This window comes from Rhea pennata, chromosome 1 (genome assembly GCF_028389875.1).
Source record: "Rhea pennata isolate bPtePen1 chromosome 1, bPtePen1.pri, whole genome shotgun sequence".
Lineage (NCBI taxonomy): Eukaryota > Metazoa > Chordata > Aves > Rheiformes > Rheidae > Rhea > Rhea pennata.
In genome coordinates this window covers 186,106,239-186,126,258 of record NC_084663.1, presented here as the reverse complement: position 1 = coordinate 186,126,258, position 20,020 = coordinate 186,106,239, and the positions used below count along the sequence as shown (strand labels likewise).

The 20,020-nt window shown below is 37.6% G+C and overlaps 2 protein-coding genes across 11 annotated transcripts in view; one reads left to right on the top strand and one right to left on the bottom strand.

Moving 5' to 3' along the window:
• The window catches only part of LOC134135541 (RCC1 and BTB domain-containing protein 2), a 39,787-nt gene extending 26,568 nt beyond the window's left edge, over positions 1-13,219 (top strand). For 6 of the 8 annotated variants that reach the window (XM_062567007.1, XM_062567009.1, XM_062567011.1 and 3 more), the window contains 4 exons: positions 1,071-1,197; positions 4,249-4,385; positions 4,981-5,111; positions 9,301-13,219. In XM_062567007.1, coding sequence (XP_062422991.1) covers positions 1,071-1,197; positions 4,249-4,385; positions 4,981-5,111; positions 9,301-9,441 — 536 coding nt within the window. In that variant the 3' untranslated portion in view covers positions 9,442-13,219. Of the gene's footprint in view, positions 1-1,070; positions 1,198-4,248; positions 4,386-4,980; positions 5,112-9,300 lie in introns of those variants that run through there. The other 2 variants (XR_009957303.1, XM_062567012.1) reach the window with 2 other exon arrangements.
• Positions 1-20,020, bottom strand: part of RB1 (RB transcriptional corepressor 1) — a 113,606-nt gene that overhangs the window by 17,325 nt on the left and 76,261 nt on the right. For 2 of the 3 annotated variants that reach the window (XM_062567004.1, XM_062567005.1), the window contains exons 21-26: positions 19,620-19,733; positions 19,365-19,531; positions 19,133-19,163; positions 18,674-18,816; positions 18,142-18,191; positions 14,431-14,467 (exon numbers count right to left, since the gene is read on the bottom strand). In XM_062567004.1, the coding sequence (XP_062422988.1) occupies positions 14,431-14,467; positions 18,142-18,191; positions 18,674-18,816; positions 19,133-19,163; positions 19,365-19,531; positions 19,620-19,733 (542 nt within the window). Of the gene's footprint in view, positions 1-14,430; positions 14,468-14,909; positions 16,928-18,141; positions 18,192-18,673; positions 18,817-19,132; positions 19,164-19,364; positions 19,532-19,619; positions 19,734-20,020 lie in introns of those variants that run through there. The other variant, XM_062567003.1, reaches the window with a different exon arrangement.

The following is a 20,020-nucleotide window of genomic DNA, read 5'->3' as shown; positions in this document are numbered from 1 at the left end:
CCTTTCACCTGAAATACAAAACACTTCCGTAATTATTTCCCTAATTGGATATAACTGGACATAAATAACATTCTCTAAATGTGTTTGAAAATAACTGTGCTAAACAAAGCATAACTGCATCAAATTATATGTTTAAAGTTTTTCTATGGCTTATGATGGTGGTATTTCCATTTCCAGCAGGGCAGTATTCTTTTAGATTAGTAGGCTACAAAATTTCAGAACCTAACATTTATGTAATTTTCTGTAGAGAACAGCTTATTCCTGACCCACAAAAGCAGAATAAACCGATTCGTGTGCTAAGGGGAAAAATGTTTTCTGGGTTACAAATAAGATTTGGAGAGCTTTACTCTTTTTTTCTTAATATTAAAGGAAATACGGTTCAGAAGATGCAGATTTATATGCAGACAATTGCTGACTTGTCAAGGCTGTGTGGTAACTTTATCCTGCAAGTGTCACATCCATTGTGGCACGTACGTATATGTGATACAAACAGGAAAGACATTCACATAAGGAATGCGGTTAACAGCATAACTCTGGGGAGAACACTTCAAAAATGGACTTGTTACAGTTAGTGTTCTCCTTTGAGAGTGTTATACAGAACAGTTTTACAATTATTGATTATGTAATCACATTATTTTGACAGCAAGATAATGTTTTCTCATGGGAGTCTTTTAGCAAATCTTACTGTGCTTTTTATTGAGCTTTTAGGTATTTTATAACAATGTTTTAAAAAATAATAATTTTCTCAGTAATAATTGATAGTATTTGCTATCAGATGCAGCATTAAACTTCTGAGACTGTTGATTTTTTTTTCTGGCCTCATACAGAAGAATTAGAGGAGTGAGACTCATTTTTAATAGGGATATTTGGAGTAGGGAACTAGCAAGAGCTGAAGAAAGCTGTGCTTTATTTGCTTTTCCAGAGGTTCATACTGAACACGCTTCTTTTGTTACTAACCTTAAAGGGAATTTGTATTGAGAGTGTTAATTGCTGATATAAACCCAGGATGTTGTTATAAGTGATACCTGTGCTTACTTACTAGTTACTATTAATTCCCCTTTTTATACTAGAGCCTGATGACCATCTAACAGTAGCTCAGTCACTGAAGAAGGAATTTGACAACCCTGAAACCGCAGACCTGAAGTTTCTAGTGGATGGAAAATATATTCATGTTCATAAAGTTCTTCTCAAAATTAGGTAAGGCACAAACTATATAGTTTATTATACTAAGTAATTACTGCTTAAAAATCTTAAGTTCGGCTTACAACTCCCTTTTCCCCAAGTTATTAGTTTCACTTGCTTTTCTTAACAGTTAATTTTATTTTCCTCATTTTCTCACTGCTCAGAATTACCACGTATGCTGCTTACTACCAACCTTTTCCACACCTTTCTCCATCTGATGTCTGTTCTCCTTCGTGCTACCTAAACTGTCCCAATTAATAATGACTTTCCTGCTGAGGAAAAGGCTCACTTATTTATCTTCTTTCTGCTGCTTTCCCAGTAGTAAACCAGTTTCTTCTCCTTTCTTTTCTTGGCTTCCTCTACTGTTATCCTCAGTTTCATTGTTTCTGTGTTTATTCTTGCCTTTCTTTCTTTACTTCCACAGGGCCCTCCTTCCATTGGTTCAGCAATTTCTGTAGATTCTCTTCAAATTATTATTTCTTATTCTCTGTCAGATCTATCCTTTTTGTTTTAAGCCTTTTTATCAGTTAATTCGAATTTAAGCTGGCTTCTCCTTTTGTTTTCACAGCTTTTTACAAATTAGCACCACATCACAGTGAGATCTGACATACGCAGATCTACTGACTAATCACTTTATTATTAACATGCAGAGATCAGTTTGTTGTTGCTGGCACAGTGTCTGATAGGATATACTAGAAACACGGTTTCAGATCTCTACTGTCTTGTGAATTGTTTCTGTTCTATCCTCTATTATTACAATAATTTTCTCTTTTTTCACTATTTTCTTTGTCAAAATGCTTGGCTACCTCTTACTCTAAAGAGGTCCTGCTTGTTACTGTTTTTTATTGTCCTGCATCTGATCCTGAATTCCTGTAGTGACTTCTTGTGTGTTACTACATAACATTAAAGTTACATATTAATTCTTGCTTTTTTTTCCCTTTTCTACCCTCCTATTACTACTTCAGTTGCCTGTATTTTCTTCGCTGTATTGTTTTCGTCTCTTGTATGTCACACTTACTGTTTATAGTCTATATTTTTTTGCTTGGACTGCCTTTTTTCCTGACTACCAAGTGCCCTTCATCAAATACACTTCAAATCTTCTGTCTGCCGAAAGTGCTTCTGAGGTGATTTTTCTTGATAATTAGATGACATGTAAATTTACCTTAATTCTTTCCTATTGCTTCACTTTTCTTAGATTATATGTCGTTCTTGGAAGAAAATATGTCCAATTCTATAAATGTATGGCATTATCAAAAAAATTTCAGTAATAATAGAGCATGTGGCATAGTCTATAGAGTTAATGCCTTTTTTAAGCCTTATAGTCTCAAGATCCAACTGGTTGAGAAGATAATGTATTTAACGTGGTATTTTGCAGGATTCATCCCTTCCCAGAGCATTGTCATGAGTCCTATGCTGGTAAAAGTTCCTTTTTATTGTCCAATCATTTTCTTTTTTTACACTTGAGAAGACGTTTTTTTGCCATCTTGTGCTATAAATATTGCTGGACTAGGTAATACTGTCTATGGTGATTAGTTTGTGATGAAATGGTGGAATGGTGGGGCAGCCTCCAACTCGGTAAGAGTTGGGACAGGAGCATACTGCCTGCAATAAGAGATGCATATGCTTGTGTGGGTGGAATGCATCTGCTCTGCCTTTAGCTAGCCAAAATTAGGTATTTGGTCTCCCTTTATTGAGGGAAAGGCACTTGAAAGGATAAGTCACTGTAAGGTGCTTTGGAGATTGAAGGATGATATTCCTTATAAAAGGGAGCAATGTGCATCACCCTCTCTCTGTATTTTGGTACTTTCATGTGGTGCTGAGGGGGCAATTGGCCATATCCAAGTTCTGTTCTGCAGCTGGGTGGTAGCTGTGGTCGCCACCACCACTACAGGGCTCAGGGAAACAAAGTGGTGGTGTTTTGTCTGCCTCTTCTGATTCCAGAATGCAATATGGGAATGCAGCAGAAGCTACAGTGTGACTTTACTTCTTTATGAGTTTGACTTGATGTTTATCTACTTTACTAGAAAAAATAAAATTCCAAGAAAAGAATTCTGTAAATAACAAAATTGAATGTAGAAAAAATAAAATAAGTGGTAAAATAAATAGATTATTTTCATTTGTATCTAAGTTATGCTGCCTTTATGATGTAGACTTGTCCCAGAGACATTAGAAAGATAACAACCAACCTATTATAAAATATTTTTAGTAAAAGAAAAGCAAATTCAGTTGTGGGACAGCTATAGATATGAAAGTATCAAAAATTGTGTCTTTTCTAGGAAGTCATTATGTGAGGTGGTGATGTTCGCTCTCATTAGCAAAACCTTTCAAAATAATCCAATAAATTTGAAGTTACAGAATATTTTTTGAGGGAGGAATAATTTACAGTTACTGTGAGCTTGAAATTAGAAAGTACAACTATCAAAGACAATGCTTTTTGATTGTAGCTTGTCTGTCATGAAAATATTCAGATTTGTAAGAAAAAGATGATGAATGATATGGGTGAGAGTCCCCTTAATCAAAAGTATTCTCATACCTGAGAATAAAGATTAAATTTAATGCTGAGGTATGCATAGCATTATATCTTGCATAGCATTAAGCCCACATGCATGGACTGTGACAGTGGAATAAATAATATCTGAAATATTAGTGATTGTTTCCCTCCTCACTAAATCATATGGGAGAAAGAGGCTGAGGTGTGAGAATTGTATAACTTAATTGTATACTTTATCTGATACAGGTAATAAAATAGATCTAATAGTTAATATATAGCTCACTTAAGAGGATGACATTAAAGAACTCATGGATGATCCTTAAAGGTACTACAAGTAGAATAAGAAACCTGTTGTAAATTTGTAGCAATAGAAATAAAAGAAAATTCTGAAGTGTGAAGCTTATATCGAAAGCTCTAAAAAAATTTAACATACTCAAAACCAAGAACTCATCTGGCTAGATTTTTTGTTTATGTATTCTGTCTGTTATGAGTGATTTTTTATTTTTATCAACGTCTTGCTGCCATTTATCAAGTTTAACTCTTTACAGTATGCAGCTCTTGTTCTTTTTTTGTAGGTGTGAACATTTTCGTTCTGTTCTGAATAATGATGATGAAATTATAGAAATGAATGAATTTTCTTATCCTGTTTACCGAGCCTTCCTGGAATACCTGTACACAGACAACATTAGACTCCCTCCTGAAGATGCAATAGGTAATTGCAGTAAATGCATGTAACTCTAGGTTACTGTTTCTGAACTTGTAGTTGTGTGTCGTAACAGGATGAGGAAAGCAAGGGTTACTCATATTTAGTTTCATTTTTATTAGCACTTAAGTCTAAGTTACTGCTATATTCCAGGTGCCAGGAAGAAGGGATGCAGTAGTAGGAAACATGAGTGGTAGGGGATGAAGTAAGATCACAAGTTAACATTCAGAAAGGACCTTAACTTATTTTGCCTTAAAAGGTCACTAATGGCATCTTAAGACTTTTCTGTTTGAGTAGCTGCAGCAATTTGATCATGAATGAAAAAGAGAATTGTTCCCTATATGAATCAGGAGAACTTAGGTCACTAGCTGATAGTTTGAATAAGATGTATTATAGTGAACAAGAAGACAGAACACTTGCATATTAATAAAAGTGTTTTTTGATATAAACATTTTTGAGGACTTTCAAAGATAAGCACTTCATATAGGAAAAAAAATAGATCAAGCTTTCAATGAATTCTGCCTAAAATAATAGAAATGATTAATATGAATAGAAAGGTATATGTTTTGCACAAGGAGAGTTAAATATGTTTGAATTTTCACAGGTTTGCTAGATTTGGCAACACTGTATAGAGAAAACAGATTGAAAAAGCTTTGCCAGCAAACAATCAAACAAGGCATTTGTGAAGAGAATGCAATTGCTCTTCTTTCAGCCGCTGTCAAATATGAAGCTCAGGTATGGAGAACTTTTTGTTCAGGCAAACAAATGTTTTCTGAGAAATACTGATCAATATGACTATTCCCTGCATTGATCTTATGGGACATGATTACTGTTAATTGACCTTTCTGGCTTCCCTGACATGTACTTTTCCTCCTTTTTAAGCTATAAAAAAATGAACTGTTAACATTATCTTCCTGGCCTGTTATCTTGTGCCTGTGAGTCAGGATTCTTAATCTGCTTCCTGCCTTGTCATCTAGCACAATGTGGTATGGGAACTCCTCTTCACCTTTCACTTCTCCACCTTTGGATCTTGCATTTCCTCTTGACTCCCTCGTTCTCCACCTTCTCAGGGCATCAGTCAGTGTCTGGTACAGTCATCCTAGTACTGCCTTTTACTGGCAGTGGTGAATTTACCTATAGTCTTTCCCTATTCACATTTGTGCTCATATCAAAAATTCATTTGCACCATGTTGTTCACAGTGAATCATGCTGACATGCAAAAAATTACCTTTTGTTACTGCTCTCTCCATATCCTATCATCTGGGTTGCCCTTGGCTCAAGAGCTCCTTGCCATAGGGAATATCTGGAGTGTCTGACAAGCGCTCAACCTGTTATCAGCCATACTGCAAGCACTTTCTTTGCAATCAGGCAAATACCTGGAAAGATACTTTCCTTTCCTCAACTTCTTAGTCCTGTGCTATTTGTGGAAATAATGATGTGGTTGTTCTTGTTAATCGAGAGATATATTAGTAGCCATTGACTTAGTAGCCGGTGTTATAACTGAGCAGCTTAGTTAGCTAAGGAGAAGTCCTGATCTTTATGTTCAGGATTCCTTTTGCTAAGAATAAAATTAAGGTTGCCAAAAAGAGCAGATACTGTATTAGAAGAGCCAAAAGATGCAGCTGAAAGTGTTTTTTTTAAATAATGGTTTTGTATTGCTTCTGCCTGGCTGTGAGATGTAGGACAAAGTTTTAAAGCAGGAGAATCTGGGAATATAATAAGATGAATTGATAGGCTGTTCCAGGCACAGGATGTAGTGAGAAGGGATAGGAACAGAAGTTGAGTTACAAAATGTTGAAGTCGTCTATGCTGTATGGCAGCAGGATACTAAATGAGATGAATATGTGTAGGGATTGCAAAAAGGAAGCCAGAAGTATACAATGAGTCAGAAGGGGGGATGGCATCAGATTAATAAATGAAGAGATTATTAGCTGGAGGTAGAGCCATAATGATAGAGTTGTAACCAAGGTATCAAGACTAATGATTTGTAAAGAATGGCTTGAACAATTGGGGAGCAAAAAATAGGAATTGTACTTCCAGTGTGGTGTGGAGGTGGAAGTCCAGCTTATCAGGGAAGTTGGAACCAGCAGGAGAATCGGATGATCTGATTTTCTTAACAGTAGAAATTTTCATTAAAAATTTACATTGGAGTTTCTCCTTTTATAGACTTTTCAACAGTTTTGAACGTTTCAAGAACAGAAAGAGCCTGGTTGACCTATCTCAGGTGGAGTTACTACAGATACGTTTAGGTGTATTGTAAAATTGTAAAACTAGCCTGAACAAAGTACTAGTGATTATAGTGGTAGAAACACAATAAAAGGGATTGGTTAGATGAGTAAATGTGTTTTACCTCACTCTTCCTTCTATGATTCAGTGTTTTAATTTGCATACGTAGTATTTGTTCAAAATGTATGTAATATTTTAGCATAATCATAAGATGATGGTAGGTTCACTGCCCCCAGTGCATTGTTGCCTTCCTCCCCTACTACTTCAGAGGCGAAGTAGTAGAACTGCTTCAAAGAAGTACAGGAAAGGCTTCTGTATTAAAGATATGGAATAGCCTCTCTCAGAGGAATCACTGAGTAAGGCAGTGCTCTTACTCTGTACTGTGTTAATATAGCAAAAGTTGGTCTGAGAACCAGACCATATCAGCGCTTCAGCAGAAAATTGGGTCCAAAACTGCTAGCATAGTATTCCTCTAGAAATCATTGGATTGTAAAAGAAGCCTGATATTTTGCAATCTTGAAAAGATACAATTAATTCAGTTTTTAGTCATTAAATAAATAGTAAAATTTTTTTCACTCACACTGCGAGTGAAACTTTATAGTACTGTGTTTATCTGCCATTAACATAAACATAACTGAAAGCTGACTTGACTATTGTAAACATATCCATTAGTATTAAAAATACAGTACGATATTTTATCCTGTCCTCAGCAAATACAAAGATCTACCAACACAGATTATTTTTAAGAGTATTTCTAATGTACACTGGGGCAAATTGTAGATTATTATCTTCTATGTAATAGAATTAAAAGCCACTATATTTCTTGAAACTGCAAAATTAGTGACCTGGATTTCCTGATATCTGTACTCCTCTTCACAAATCAGTACCAGAAGACAGCTGCTTTTTATTTTATTTAATGTAAAAGTTTGCATTGACTAATGCAATATGTAATTACCCAGATTCTGGCAGTGGCATTGCAGAGGTGTATTGAATTCTATACTGTCAGTGCCTTTCCTCTTCTAATCCTCTTTTTTTATTTCTTCTTCATTTTTCATTCCTTTCCTTTCTTTTTCAACACTTTCTAATGAGAGATGCAATTTACTTCCATACCTTCTTACCATTCTTTCATTTTAAGGGATATTTTTATGCTTCTTGGCTTCTGTTAAAGCTTTAGTTATGTCTTGGCAGTGGCAATAGGTTTGAAGCATTCAATGTAAGAAAAGGTCTCAAAGGAAAACGTGCAGGTACTCTGCTGAATTTCTTTCTACTGTTCAGCCCTGGCTGCAATGTTTATATAGGTCACATCATAGAATAAAACTGACATGGATTAGAGGCCTCTTTTTGCTGTAACCTTTAAAGAATTTATAGATTACAGCTCATACTGTCAAATTAAGCTTGCCTTGCTGCTGTCTGCATCCCAGCTCGCTGCAGAAGATGATTCATTTTTCTTGAACAGCGAGTTGTTACATAGGAACCAACTGCAAACGGAACTGACCCAGTACACGGAGAGAAGGACTGGTGCTGTCGTGAGACGTCTAAGTGGGCAAAACTTGCTGTGTGAAATCACTGTTGCATGGCCTAATGGCAGGTACCTGTCCTGGGCTGAAGATCTGACCATCCTTTCATTTTTGCACCAGTGTCAACAAGACCAGGATGAGATTAAACCATTTTTACTGTGTAGGAAGCCCAGTTTCTTGATCTCTGCTGCTAGTCACGCTGAGCGCTAATTGGATGTTAGGGTACATGCATCTTTCATGGCCAAGCCAAAGCTTTCACTGCGTTACATCTTTTTTTGCATCTGACCACCACTGAATTCAATGCAAGGAAGAAAAGGAAAGAGTCTCTGATGTTGTAGTAGGCATATGTGGGTAAAAATGATGGTTTCACTAATTAACTTTTCTAAGGAACTCAGTATATATGAGGGAGTTCTGTAGTTATCTTAGGTGGCTGCTCCTGGTTTCTTTTTAGGAGATTTATAATGTAGTTTGTATCAATAAATCTAATCGTATCATTTGTGATCTGATCAAACTATTCAGCAAAGGGATTGGTAACCTGAGCAGCATGTTATAGTGTCTGCTAATTAAATGACAGATTTGAAACTGGAAAACAATGGTAATAATTTGCTATCAGTCATTCACATTACAGTTCAGCAAGTTTGAAGATACAAGGCATTTTAAATATTCAAGAAATGCCCTTCTCCTGACTACCAGGAGAATAAAAGTCACCTGCATACCTGCAGAAACCATATTTTGCAAATATTTTTATATCTGTCTTTATCTATTGTTATCTAGGGGAATAGGAGTGTCTCCTTTTCCTTCCAACTATCTTTAGCTCTAGTTAGGCATTTTTTTATTCCTCCTCCATTTACTGTAAAATCTTGATTTAGTCTGGAATTAGAGTTACCTTGCAGTATTAGATTTGACCACAGAAACTTCCACTTTTTTGATAGATGAGAGGGATTTGTATAGAGCTGGTCTCAAATTTGATTCTAGGAAGAAAGGTGAACCAGTGATCCCTAAAAAATGCAAGGGCTTTGTTGGAAAGTAGCTTGCCTTGTGTTGTGTTGTTACTGGCATTGCTGCAAGCAGTCAAATGGAGATCGTTGGGAAGAAGTGTAGAGCCCATGTATAATGACTCAGCGTATACAGAAACACAGTACTGTCAATTTAACTAATGAATGACCTCAATTTGTTCCTAGGACTTGGAAGAATTTTGCTTCAGATTTTGCATAAACCACTTGACTGTTGTTACACAAACTCAAGGCTTTGCAGAAATGGACCACGACCTCCTGAAAAACTTCATTAGCAAAGCGAGCAGAGTGGGAGCATTCCGCAATTGAGGCCTGACTGCTACCGAGCTGAAGAGCACATCTTCTTCCACTCTGGAAACACTCCTCCTTTGCAGACCTTATGCGCGGTCAGAATGTCGAAGATTTGAAAGGAAAAGGTCAGTGCACATTGTGTTAGGAAATGTGGAAGTCCGCTAGTAGAAAAAGTTTTGTAAAGGTGGCTCCAGCATAGGTGTATGGTGAGAGTCCATTTGCCAACATTCAGAATCTGACAACAAAAATCTAAAACAGTAACTAGCATTTTCCACTTTTTAAATCAAGAAAACTAAGTTATCTTTGTCTTGCCTGCCTGCTTTGGTTTTGTTGTTTCTTTTTTTAAAACCACCTGCATCTGTATTTATGAGACCATGTCCTGTTCACTGCAAAAACTTTCATAGCATACTTGTGTCACCAAACTAAGTTAATATGCGCTACAGTAGGCTTCTTTGTGCCTAGTTTATAATCTAGTGAAGATACAAACTTGTTTTTCAGAACATATGATAAAGTAATATAAATTCTTTAGGAAGAGAAGTTTTCTAATGGATAGGAAGGTATATCTCGCTAGGTATTTGTTTATTTGGAGTGTAAATACTTTACATTCATTGCTCTAAAAACAATGAAAAATTCTCCCTTTCATTATATTAGGCATGTTGCCTGGCACCCCAGTGGGGCAGTAAATGTTCATAGTATTTGTCAGGACATGGATTATTTTGCTGTGTGTTTTCCTATTCAGAAAACCATCTTGTTGCTTGTTACCAGGAAGAAGAAATACGAAAAAAAAACGAAGGGAAATTCCACTTGAGGTTTATGTGTGTTTTCCCTTCTTAATATCCCCAGATGTAAGAGAAAGCTCATTTTAAAATGCTAAAATGCATTTTATGATTAAATCACAGAAATGAAATTCACATATGTTATTTTCCAGAGGACAATGAGGACACCTCGCCCAAATAAATTGAAGATTGTCCTAATATGCCAATTTTAAGTGAGAGGAGTTGCCCTCTGCACATGCTTCTCTCTCACCACTGAGGGGGAATGGCTGGCTAAGTTAGGTTGGATGCTTAACTTCTAAATGGCTAAAGTGAGTTAAGATTAAATCCCATTCTAGGTTGCCAAGAAGGACATTTGCCCCAGTACAGAAGATGCTGAGCTAATGAAATGTTGACTTGGATTTTCTAGCAGGGACAATTGTAAGTTAACTCTGGAAAGTTATTTTTCTTAAAAGACTAGGTGAAGTGGCTTTAAGTGCTTTTTGCAGAATTTTACAACTGGAGAAGGAAAAAAATGGATGGCTGTGCTCAGTACACTAATATAATTAGTCATGCGACCGTCAGTCAAATACTTGCTCTGACACAGAATCCTTCAGTGACTTACAGCTTTTGAGAGCTACAATTGGAGTAAGGAGGTACCTAATTAATTCACTTAAATGATCTGAAACTCATTTCTGAAGTGGAACTATTCTTTATTATATCAGAGGAGTATTTCTCAAGCAATCATGTTCCTTTGGAAGGAGGAGAAATAAATCCTTGGAGAAGATGTGGAGGACTTCATATTAGTCTCTTCTGGTTATGATTGGAAAGTCAGGGGGTGGTGGGGAGAAGTTATTTAGGAAAAGGGCTAAATGTAAATCATTTTGGAAAATGCTGTGTTAAAAAATCATTTACATTTGAGGCATTTGCCTCAAACCCTCACTAGAAATCTGTTGGATCATCTACTTCTACTAGGCTTGTTTTGCCACCCCCTCAGTAAGTAGCATGACTTCCTCCACCAGCAGAAGTCCGTATTTCAGCTGCTGTTTCAGTGTTTTGTATTCACATAGGAGAATTGGTCAAAAAAACTTTCCAGTACATAATGCTGTTTCATCAAAACTCAAACTGCTCTGGGATAATTCGTATTTGAAAAGTGCTTGACTTAGGCTCACAGATAAAGGTTAATGCAGATAGCAAAACATTATCCCAGGTAAGGCACAACTTATTTGGTAAAGCTAAGGACTGCTGGGGTGAGGTCTCTGTCCCTTTCACCCTTCAGGGCTCGAGACCGACCAGATTCACCTCCCAGCATTTTCTCGGAAGGCATTGAACTGGCACGGTGCAGCCCTCGGGTAGCAGCTCGCACTGAATCCTGCCCCACACGCGCTCCGTTACGCTGGCACACAGCCAAGCTAACGAGGCAGTTCAGCCAAGTGAGCATCCACGCTATTTACAACGGCCTTTCAGCCACTGGGGCCTTCCCCCAAAAAAGGCCTCTTACAACTCTTCCTCACTCAGGCAGAGTGCTGCCAGCACCTCCTGCTGCACCTGCAGGCTGATCTTTGGGATCCAACCTGTACAGCTCAAATCCCACCCACAAGCCCTTCACAGGTCCTAGTGCGGCAGTGAGCACCCAGCAGCCTGGACCTGGGTTGTGGGTGGGAATTGAGGCTGCACACACAAAACCACGACAAACCAACAGCTGCCAGTTCAGGTCGGGTTTACAAAACCTTCCGGTGACATCAGTGAGCTCAGTGGCCTCTGTGAGTGTGAAGGGCAGGAGGCAGAGACGGCAGGGCTGTGCAGGGGACAGCCCTGCCCTCATCCTGCTCAGTGGGGCAAAAGACACTCTGCACCCAGTCACAGTGTTCGAGAAATGCTGAGTTCCAAAATACCTACCTGAAGGGTCTCAGCAAAAAATTAGTGACAGTTCCTTTATGTAAAATAATGTGTTTCTTTTGTTTTTGTTAACATCTAACTAAAAGCAGCCTCTGCTCAGTGACAAGCCTCAGCTCCCATATCACTCTCCTAAACATCGAAATGGTGAGGCAGTTTTGGCTTAAGGTAACCAAGAGTGTCATTTTTTCCCCCAATTTCCTTCTTTCCTGCTCATTATTTTCCACTTACTGTGCGGATTACAGCCCAGTTTGAACTGTCAAATCCTGGAATTTTCAGCAAAATCATCTCTGGACTGAAGGGTGTCTAAAGATCAACTCTTGTCAGTACTGTCTGTTTATTCATAGAATATGTAGTGTTTGACCTGGATGTGATAATATTACATTCATAGAGACATTTATTTATTTATTAGCTTTCATTTGCATGCACTGTCCTTGGCACTTAAAGTTCAATACTTAAAAAGAAAAAATACAAACGTGGTCAAAGCTTATGTGGTCAAATTTGGATACACGTGCATAAACATGTGTGAAATATAATCCTTTGGATAGGCATGGGACATGTCAAAAGACATTAGGGATGCATTTTAGCATTGCAAGATGGGATGCAATAAAGCTGTGCTTCTGGATCTTGTATGTTAAATGCATATGAAGAGTGTATTTAAAAAATATTTTTAAGGCAATACAAATAAAAAGACAAAAAAAAATGCAAATAATGTCAAGCATAAAATGGGACGCAAAGAAAGGGGGAGCTTCCATTTAAAAGAGAAAAAAGTATATAATATTCTGAATTAAATGGAATTTGAAAGAAAAAATAACAAAAGTAGGATCATTTAAATGCTCTGTGAAGTGATTCATGTTAAGATCCAGCATTGCACTATCATCTAGTACCGACCTCTGGAGTTTTATTACAATGCCTGATCACTGTGTAAATTGTTGTTTCCATATATTAAGTTTTTAAACGATCTGAACACTTTCAGTGGGTTTTCCTTGTAAAACAAAGCATTTAATTGCCTCAGAGACAAGTCATTAGCTACTACCTAATGATGTATAATGTTTACAGCCTGAACATAAACATATCTAATTTCATATTTCTGTATGAACTTACCTGGTTTTAACAGACCATTAATAAAAATGCTGTAATATTTAAAAGTGTGTATTTTTTTTCTTTCTTTGCATTAGAAGTGAAGCAAGTCCTATGTATATTTGCTCTGATTTTATAAATAGATTTGACTATATAATTTAGCACTATGGGAAAATTAGAAATAAAAACAGCTGTTCAGGGAGGTATTTTAAAGATCATCTGTTTTCTTAAGGAAATAACTGTCACCAAATAACCCATTTATAAGCTAACAGTCTGCAGAAAAGCAGAGCTGGAGAATTTGCATAAGAAATTTGTATCCATCTTTCAAAGAACTTAATGCTCTAATGAATTTAAGATGATTAATAAAATTGTCTGTGTCCTCAAAACACGAGGAAGTTACTCTGAAGCAGATGGGCCTTATGACCAGATTTCCCCCCACCCCCTTTTTTTTAAATGGTTTAAGATATTTCAACAAGTCTCATGCACTGGGGAAGAAACTGAAAGTAATTGATAAATCTCTCCAATAATAAATTCCTGTGACTTGTAAGAACAAACAGCATTTGGAAATGGAGGACAGCAGCAAGAGATTAAGATAGAAGGTATAAAACTGCAAAGAAAGAGGCTGAGAATCCACTGATTCATCCAGAGATGTCTACGCAGGCAAGCAATAGTCTAAATTCCCCTTATAGCCAGCAGAGACAAAAAAGGCCCTCACAAGGAGCAGTTCACCTCATCTACCTGTGCACGTCTAGCTTAGCGTGAGACAAGTGGCTCTCCACAAGGGAACGCTTCTCCACACTGACTAGAGGAGATTGAGCAGTGCTGCAACCCCTCTCCTTAGGCACCAAAATGCTCGTCGCATTTTCTGTCCAATTCTTCTATTCTGAATGCTAACTTTTTTTGGTTTCGGCGATATAGTTTCAAAACCCTATGTCATTCTGAAGAAATGACTGTCTCGCTACGATAGTACTCCCAAACATAGTAATGCTTTAAAATCTGAAAAAAACAGTTTCAATATGCCTTTATTCGCATGTGTATCTGCTTAAAAGCACGACTCGTGTGAAGTGTTTTTGGAAGGGGCAGGGCCCTGCAGGTTAACCACTGCATTTGGTGCCCTCAGCAGTACGTAGTGAACGCTGCTTGTGTAAGTAACAGTGAAAGCGCGGCAGAGCTGTGAGTCACAGGCAGCCCGGACTCCCGTAAGGCAAAGACGGGAAGCGTGCAAAGGCCAAGCGTCTGAAGCCACAAACCAGCCTGGGAGAGAGCAGCCACGACTTACACAACGGTTTTGACATACTGGGCTTCTTTCAGTAGTTCTGAGAGAAAAAAAAAAGTAATAAAATTAAAAAAACAGCTGTGAAGATCAGAGTGGTGAAGTGATGTGAATGCTTCTAAGTATGGACTAGAAAGACCTTTGAAGGATTTCTACAAGGGCTGTCACAGTGACCCAGATCAAGATACAGGCCTGTGTGTACAAAACACATTGCCAGTGGGAACCTTGGAACAAAAACTCTGATTAGAGCATTTTCAGATCAAGTCAAACTGTTCCCAGAATGAACTCCGGAAACTTCCAAGATAACTACAAGCCCAGCTGCAGTTGGATCTGGACCTCGGCACCAGCAGAGAATCACTGGAGATGCAGTAACCTCTGCTGGTACCAGCTGCAAGATCATAGTGGAAATGCAATACAGAAGGATGTCATTCCATATGAAACCTCCTTCTTGTCTAATTAAACAAGATTATCAAAATAACTATAAATCTTTTAAAAGCTATTTTATTTACCTGGAAAGGAGTGAAACTGATTAGTTGTACAAAATATTATCATACATTTGATGTAAAGCCTTCAGTCTGTTTGAACAAAAAGTACATTGTGACAGTAGAGAAATAATAAATGTGTTTAGGTACTGGACTCTGCAATGTTACCCCTGCAGTTCTCTAGCCAAAGGACTCAGTAAGATCATGGAAGAACTTCAACTGCTATAACAGAATTAAGGTCAAAGTACCCCGATGTTTACCATACATTGACTGTAAGACTCTGCAAAAAGTGAGAAAATAAACAAAGTACTCTAATACTTCTGTACATTTTTTCAAGAAAAAGTTGAAGCCGTATTGAGACTAAAAAACCCACCCAGATTTACTTTAAAATCCATTGGCAACTCAGTGTGCTGTCTGCAGAATTTTTAGTAGCTCTAGGATTAGGTTCTGACCAACACAAGAACTGTTCTTTAAAAGGCACTACTGTAAGTATTCTAGGGTCAGTTAAGCAATTTCTAAATAAGCTACTCAGAAGATGTTTTAAAATATGTTTGTATAATGAATAGCATGCTTTTCTACTATAACTGCTTTAATTTAAGCAGCTTAAAAAAATAAATTTCATAAAAATGGGTAATTTTAAAAGAGGACTTCATTTATTTACTTATGTTTTAGTCCACTAGAAATAAAAAAGTACTTCCTTAAACTGGCTATTTTGCAATCTCTTTACCATCAAAAGAAAAAAAATCCAGCATCTGAGTAAGTAACTTGCAAATACATAGGTGGAAGTAGTATGTTGTTTGTTTGTTTTAGTTGTGACAAGTCACAAGGAGCCTATTAAACTGCTCCCTTTTGGTAAAACAAAGCAGACGTCTTCCCAAAGCGGGCTCATGAAGTTCGGCTTTTGTGCAGAACCTGCAGTGAGACCAACAGGAGACGCTCGGCGCTTTAAGACTCCAGGCTACTCTCACCTGGAACCCAACGTCAGACACTCGGCTTTCTGCTATAGAAAACAGGTTCTGTGCCTCTTTATCTAGCTATTTGGTTTAGCTAAAGTCAGGGTAAAACTGAAGTCATGTCAAGAACATTCTGTCATCAGGATTTTGGTATCTTGTGTGTACCAAGTGGGGTTGGGCTTTGGGTTTTTGCTTAATAAATTTTTTCAATATTAGAAAGGGCACTTTGAACATTTTGCATATGGGAAGAAACCTGTTTCTGGGACTCATGACACCTCTGAGTGATTCATCTTCAGCAAAATTCAAACTGGTAAGAGCATAACTGTCCTCTCAAATTGCAAAGGGGTGGGATCTGGGGATGGAGTACTATCTAATGCTACGTATCTGAGGTATGGATTACTGGTTTTAGTATGGCTACGTAATGAATTCATTTCAATTTCAGGTTGTACTTCCAATGCGAGTTCCTAACCCTGCAACTTCTACAACTGCTGTGCAGTTTAAGTTAATGAGAGTCTGATGTGGTAATTAAGTACAGTCTCAGAAATCTTTGCAGTATCTGGCCTCCAGTTCTCAAAATTTGCCAATAATACATCAAGTTCCAATATTAAAATGAAATCTAACAAACAAAATTAGTGCATTTCAAATCATTCTAGCTAACATTTTGTCTTTAGACAGAAGAATTCAAGCCAAGTAGACTAAATTGGCTGATACTAGCAATGCTGCAATAGGAAACTACGACATTTTCCAAGTCTGTTTTTAAAATCCCCCCAAAATATATAAATTAACAAATTCAGTGGCTTACATTGTATACATGTTACATTATAAGGCAAAGTATCATGAGAAACATTAAAAATTTAAAAAAAATCATATGTTTTCAACTAGCAGTTGGGAATAAAAAAGCAACTAAAAAAAAAGCAACTCAGTTAAAGGAGGCTGGAAAACAAAATCAAGCTAAGAGGAGCCTGCAATATGGCCCCTGGTCCTGAGAAGAATCTCACTTTTCTTCACTGGCTGAGGTATCATTTCCATCATTCAGTTTCTGCTTTTGCATTCGCGTTCGAGTAGATGCTACACACACACACACAAACACAAAAAGACAAATACTTAAAAATTATTTTGGACATGATAATTTGCAGCAAATAGGGGTAATGACACAACGAACATAAGTATTCTATTCTCCTAAATGACAGTTCTCCTGCATACTATTGTAAATGCATAATTCTGAGTAAGCCCAAGCAATTTTTGTTGAATTTTACAGACTTCCAGGAATCTGTTCTACCTATTTACTGAAGTGTTTGCTGTTCCTGAACTGAATCCTAACTTTCGTCCGTTTTCACGCTTAAGATGAGCAGTTTGACAGCATCACGCAGCCAGGCAGACGCTCTGGCTCCGGAGGGCAGCCATGCCCCGCAGCCAGCTCGCCGGCTGCCTGCACGGGGCGTGCCTTCTCCTTCTGCGACACTGCACGGGGAACAGCGCGTCCCTTCCTAACCTCTGCCACAAGCAAGCACTAAAACATTTCCCCACACCCTAAAATAAATCAGCGGCGTTCGACTCCACAGTCGTGCCCATCTTGAAGAGCACCACTTGCTAGGTAAGAATTACTGGGCAAATCCACTCAGCCACAGAGCTCGGATTCCACCAGAGAGGAAGAAAGTCTGGCCAGACCAAGCGTGCTCATTCTCAGGAGTAGGGAAAAAAGATGGGGGGATGGAGCAGTTTTGTTTTTAATGAGTTAGATGAGATTTTTATTTGAGAAATAGAATAGTGATCCTACAAAATCTGAAAGAAACATTGAGCCACAGGAGTAGAAAAAGCAGTCACTAGCATTCTAGTATAAAAGACAAAGCAACGTACAAAATTTCATACATTTTTCCTGACTCCAAAGGTGTTCTAGGCAAATTCTGCTGCAGCTATTATTGATTGATAGCTGCAAGCTCTCAGCTAAGGTGTTCTCATTACCATAAGTAACAAATGGGAACGTGTTGGCAAGCATTTAATTCCATTTTAAGAATTCTAGTATTTAGGAAGAACATGGCACGCTCATGCCCTTGTTCACAGGTAGTAGCATCGTCTATGCTGCTATGCCGTTTAATAACCCAGAAAAAGCTTTTGAGGATTTCCATTTTAATCTGCGCTTTCAAGATTAGATGGACCAAGTACAAAAAAGTAAGCAAGTTTCTGAAATTACATTGATGTTGAGCAATGGTTTTAACCGAGTTGCCAAAAATTCTTATGCAAGGTGCTCACTACTGTGTAGTCAGTGAAAAAATAATACTCACTCATTTCTGCAAGCTTTTGTTGAAACTTGGACTCCTGGGGGAGGTGTTTGCTGCAGATAGAAAGTGTTCAATTAATAGAGAGTAAAATAGCTTTTTTTCCTTAAAATTTTGACTATAAATTAGGATTACTTCATTTCAGTGCTGTTGCCTTCACTTATACAGATGCAAACTCGATTCCTCCCCCCCAAAAGACAGATATTGAAGACATTTACTACAAGAGATACTCTCCACTCAGAAGATGCTAGTTTTATTTATTTAAATCTGACCAAAGGAAACAGCACAGTTTAATTATATCTGCTAGTAATACTGGGATGTTGGATATGTAGGCATCAAAAATAAATCCTTGCTTCTGACATGAAGTGCCAAACTGAGATGTATTAACACTACCATCTCATTTAGTATATTTATAAACATTCACAAATTAAGAGAAGACAAGTTGTATTTCTGTATTTTAAAAAGTCTTGAGAAACACATATGCACATATATATATTTTTAATGTTTCTCTAGTTTACTGGAAAGCCAAGCACAGTACCTTCCATCTGCTTCATCTTGCCCTTCTATATCAAAGCGCAGCCTCTTCAGTGGCTTAGGAGCAGTGCTTACTTCTGCGCTGCGCTTCAGCTGACAGTCACTGTTGCACACCATCTGGTTTATTTTTTGAAACTTTTCAGAAGTCTGGAATTACAAGAAAACAGTTTCAAAAAAAAAAAAAAAAAAAAAAGGCCAGTCAATCCTGAAACTGCTCCAGCTTTCTAGATCATCCGCTTAAATAAAAAGCTTCTAAAATTCTGCCAGTCTAAGAACTCTACCTTCTTTCTGAATATTTGAGAGGGGTTAACAAAGCACCCCAGTAGTCTTTGTGCTTACAAATTCCCAAAATACTACATTAGAGACATTCACTAGCCAGCTCTACAGCTGTCAGAAAGCTATTCCAGTTCCTCTGAAAGTTACATGTATGTAAGACCAGACACAAAAAAATCTTAAAACTCACCCCAAATGATTCACCAATTGACACCAAAATTCTGCCAAATGAAGAAGAGAAATATTTAAGAGTAAGTCACATTTAACAACATGAGACTCTAAATACAGGACACAAACTTTCAAACAGAAAAAAAATACAATAACCATAGACTATTAACAAACTACACTGAAGTTTTCAAACTTGCTTCCATCAAATCCCTTCTGATGCCTTTAATTTAGTCAAAGAAATGTTTGTAACCAACCTAGACCTTGGAGTCATCTTTGTGGGTGACTGAAACCCATCAGAGAATTTGTATGGGCTCTTCAAGGGCGAGATGTAGATGTTATTTCCAGCAGGGACACGCCGAGGAGAATTGGAAAACTGGTAAGGGCTGCGAGGAATGTGTGGGATAGGTGACAGAGTGGGAGGCTATAAAAATAATAAAATAATAATGAGATTTTTATTCTGTATGTATTCCTATTCTATTAAATAATACTGAACACAGCTAACAGCTTACCCTGTTGGAGGCATACTGCAATATATTCGTTTTCAGCTTCTGCATAAACACTAAATTGTAGAAGACTATAATGGAGTCATACTGTTCTTCCCTGATAAGAACACGTTTGAAAGTCTCCACGGGGTGAGAAAAACCATCCATTGTAGGTGGGGAGGGGGAAGAAGAAAAAATTACATTTCACAAACTCATAAAGTCGCTCGTTCATGTTAGATAACAAATGCAGTGGCGTGTATATTTTCTACCAGTCACTATGACTGCTGCTTAGAATTTTTCTATATTGTTTTTTCAAACACATCAGTAAAAGCACCCGCTTACTTAACTGGCCCCTTAGTACAGATGCAGTTCACCAGCACTGTAATATTTTCCAAATTTAAGCTTCACCTTTCACACCCCCCCCCCCC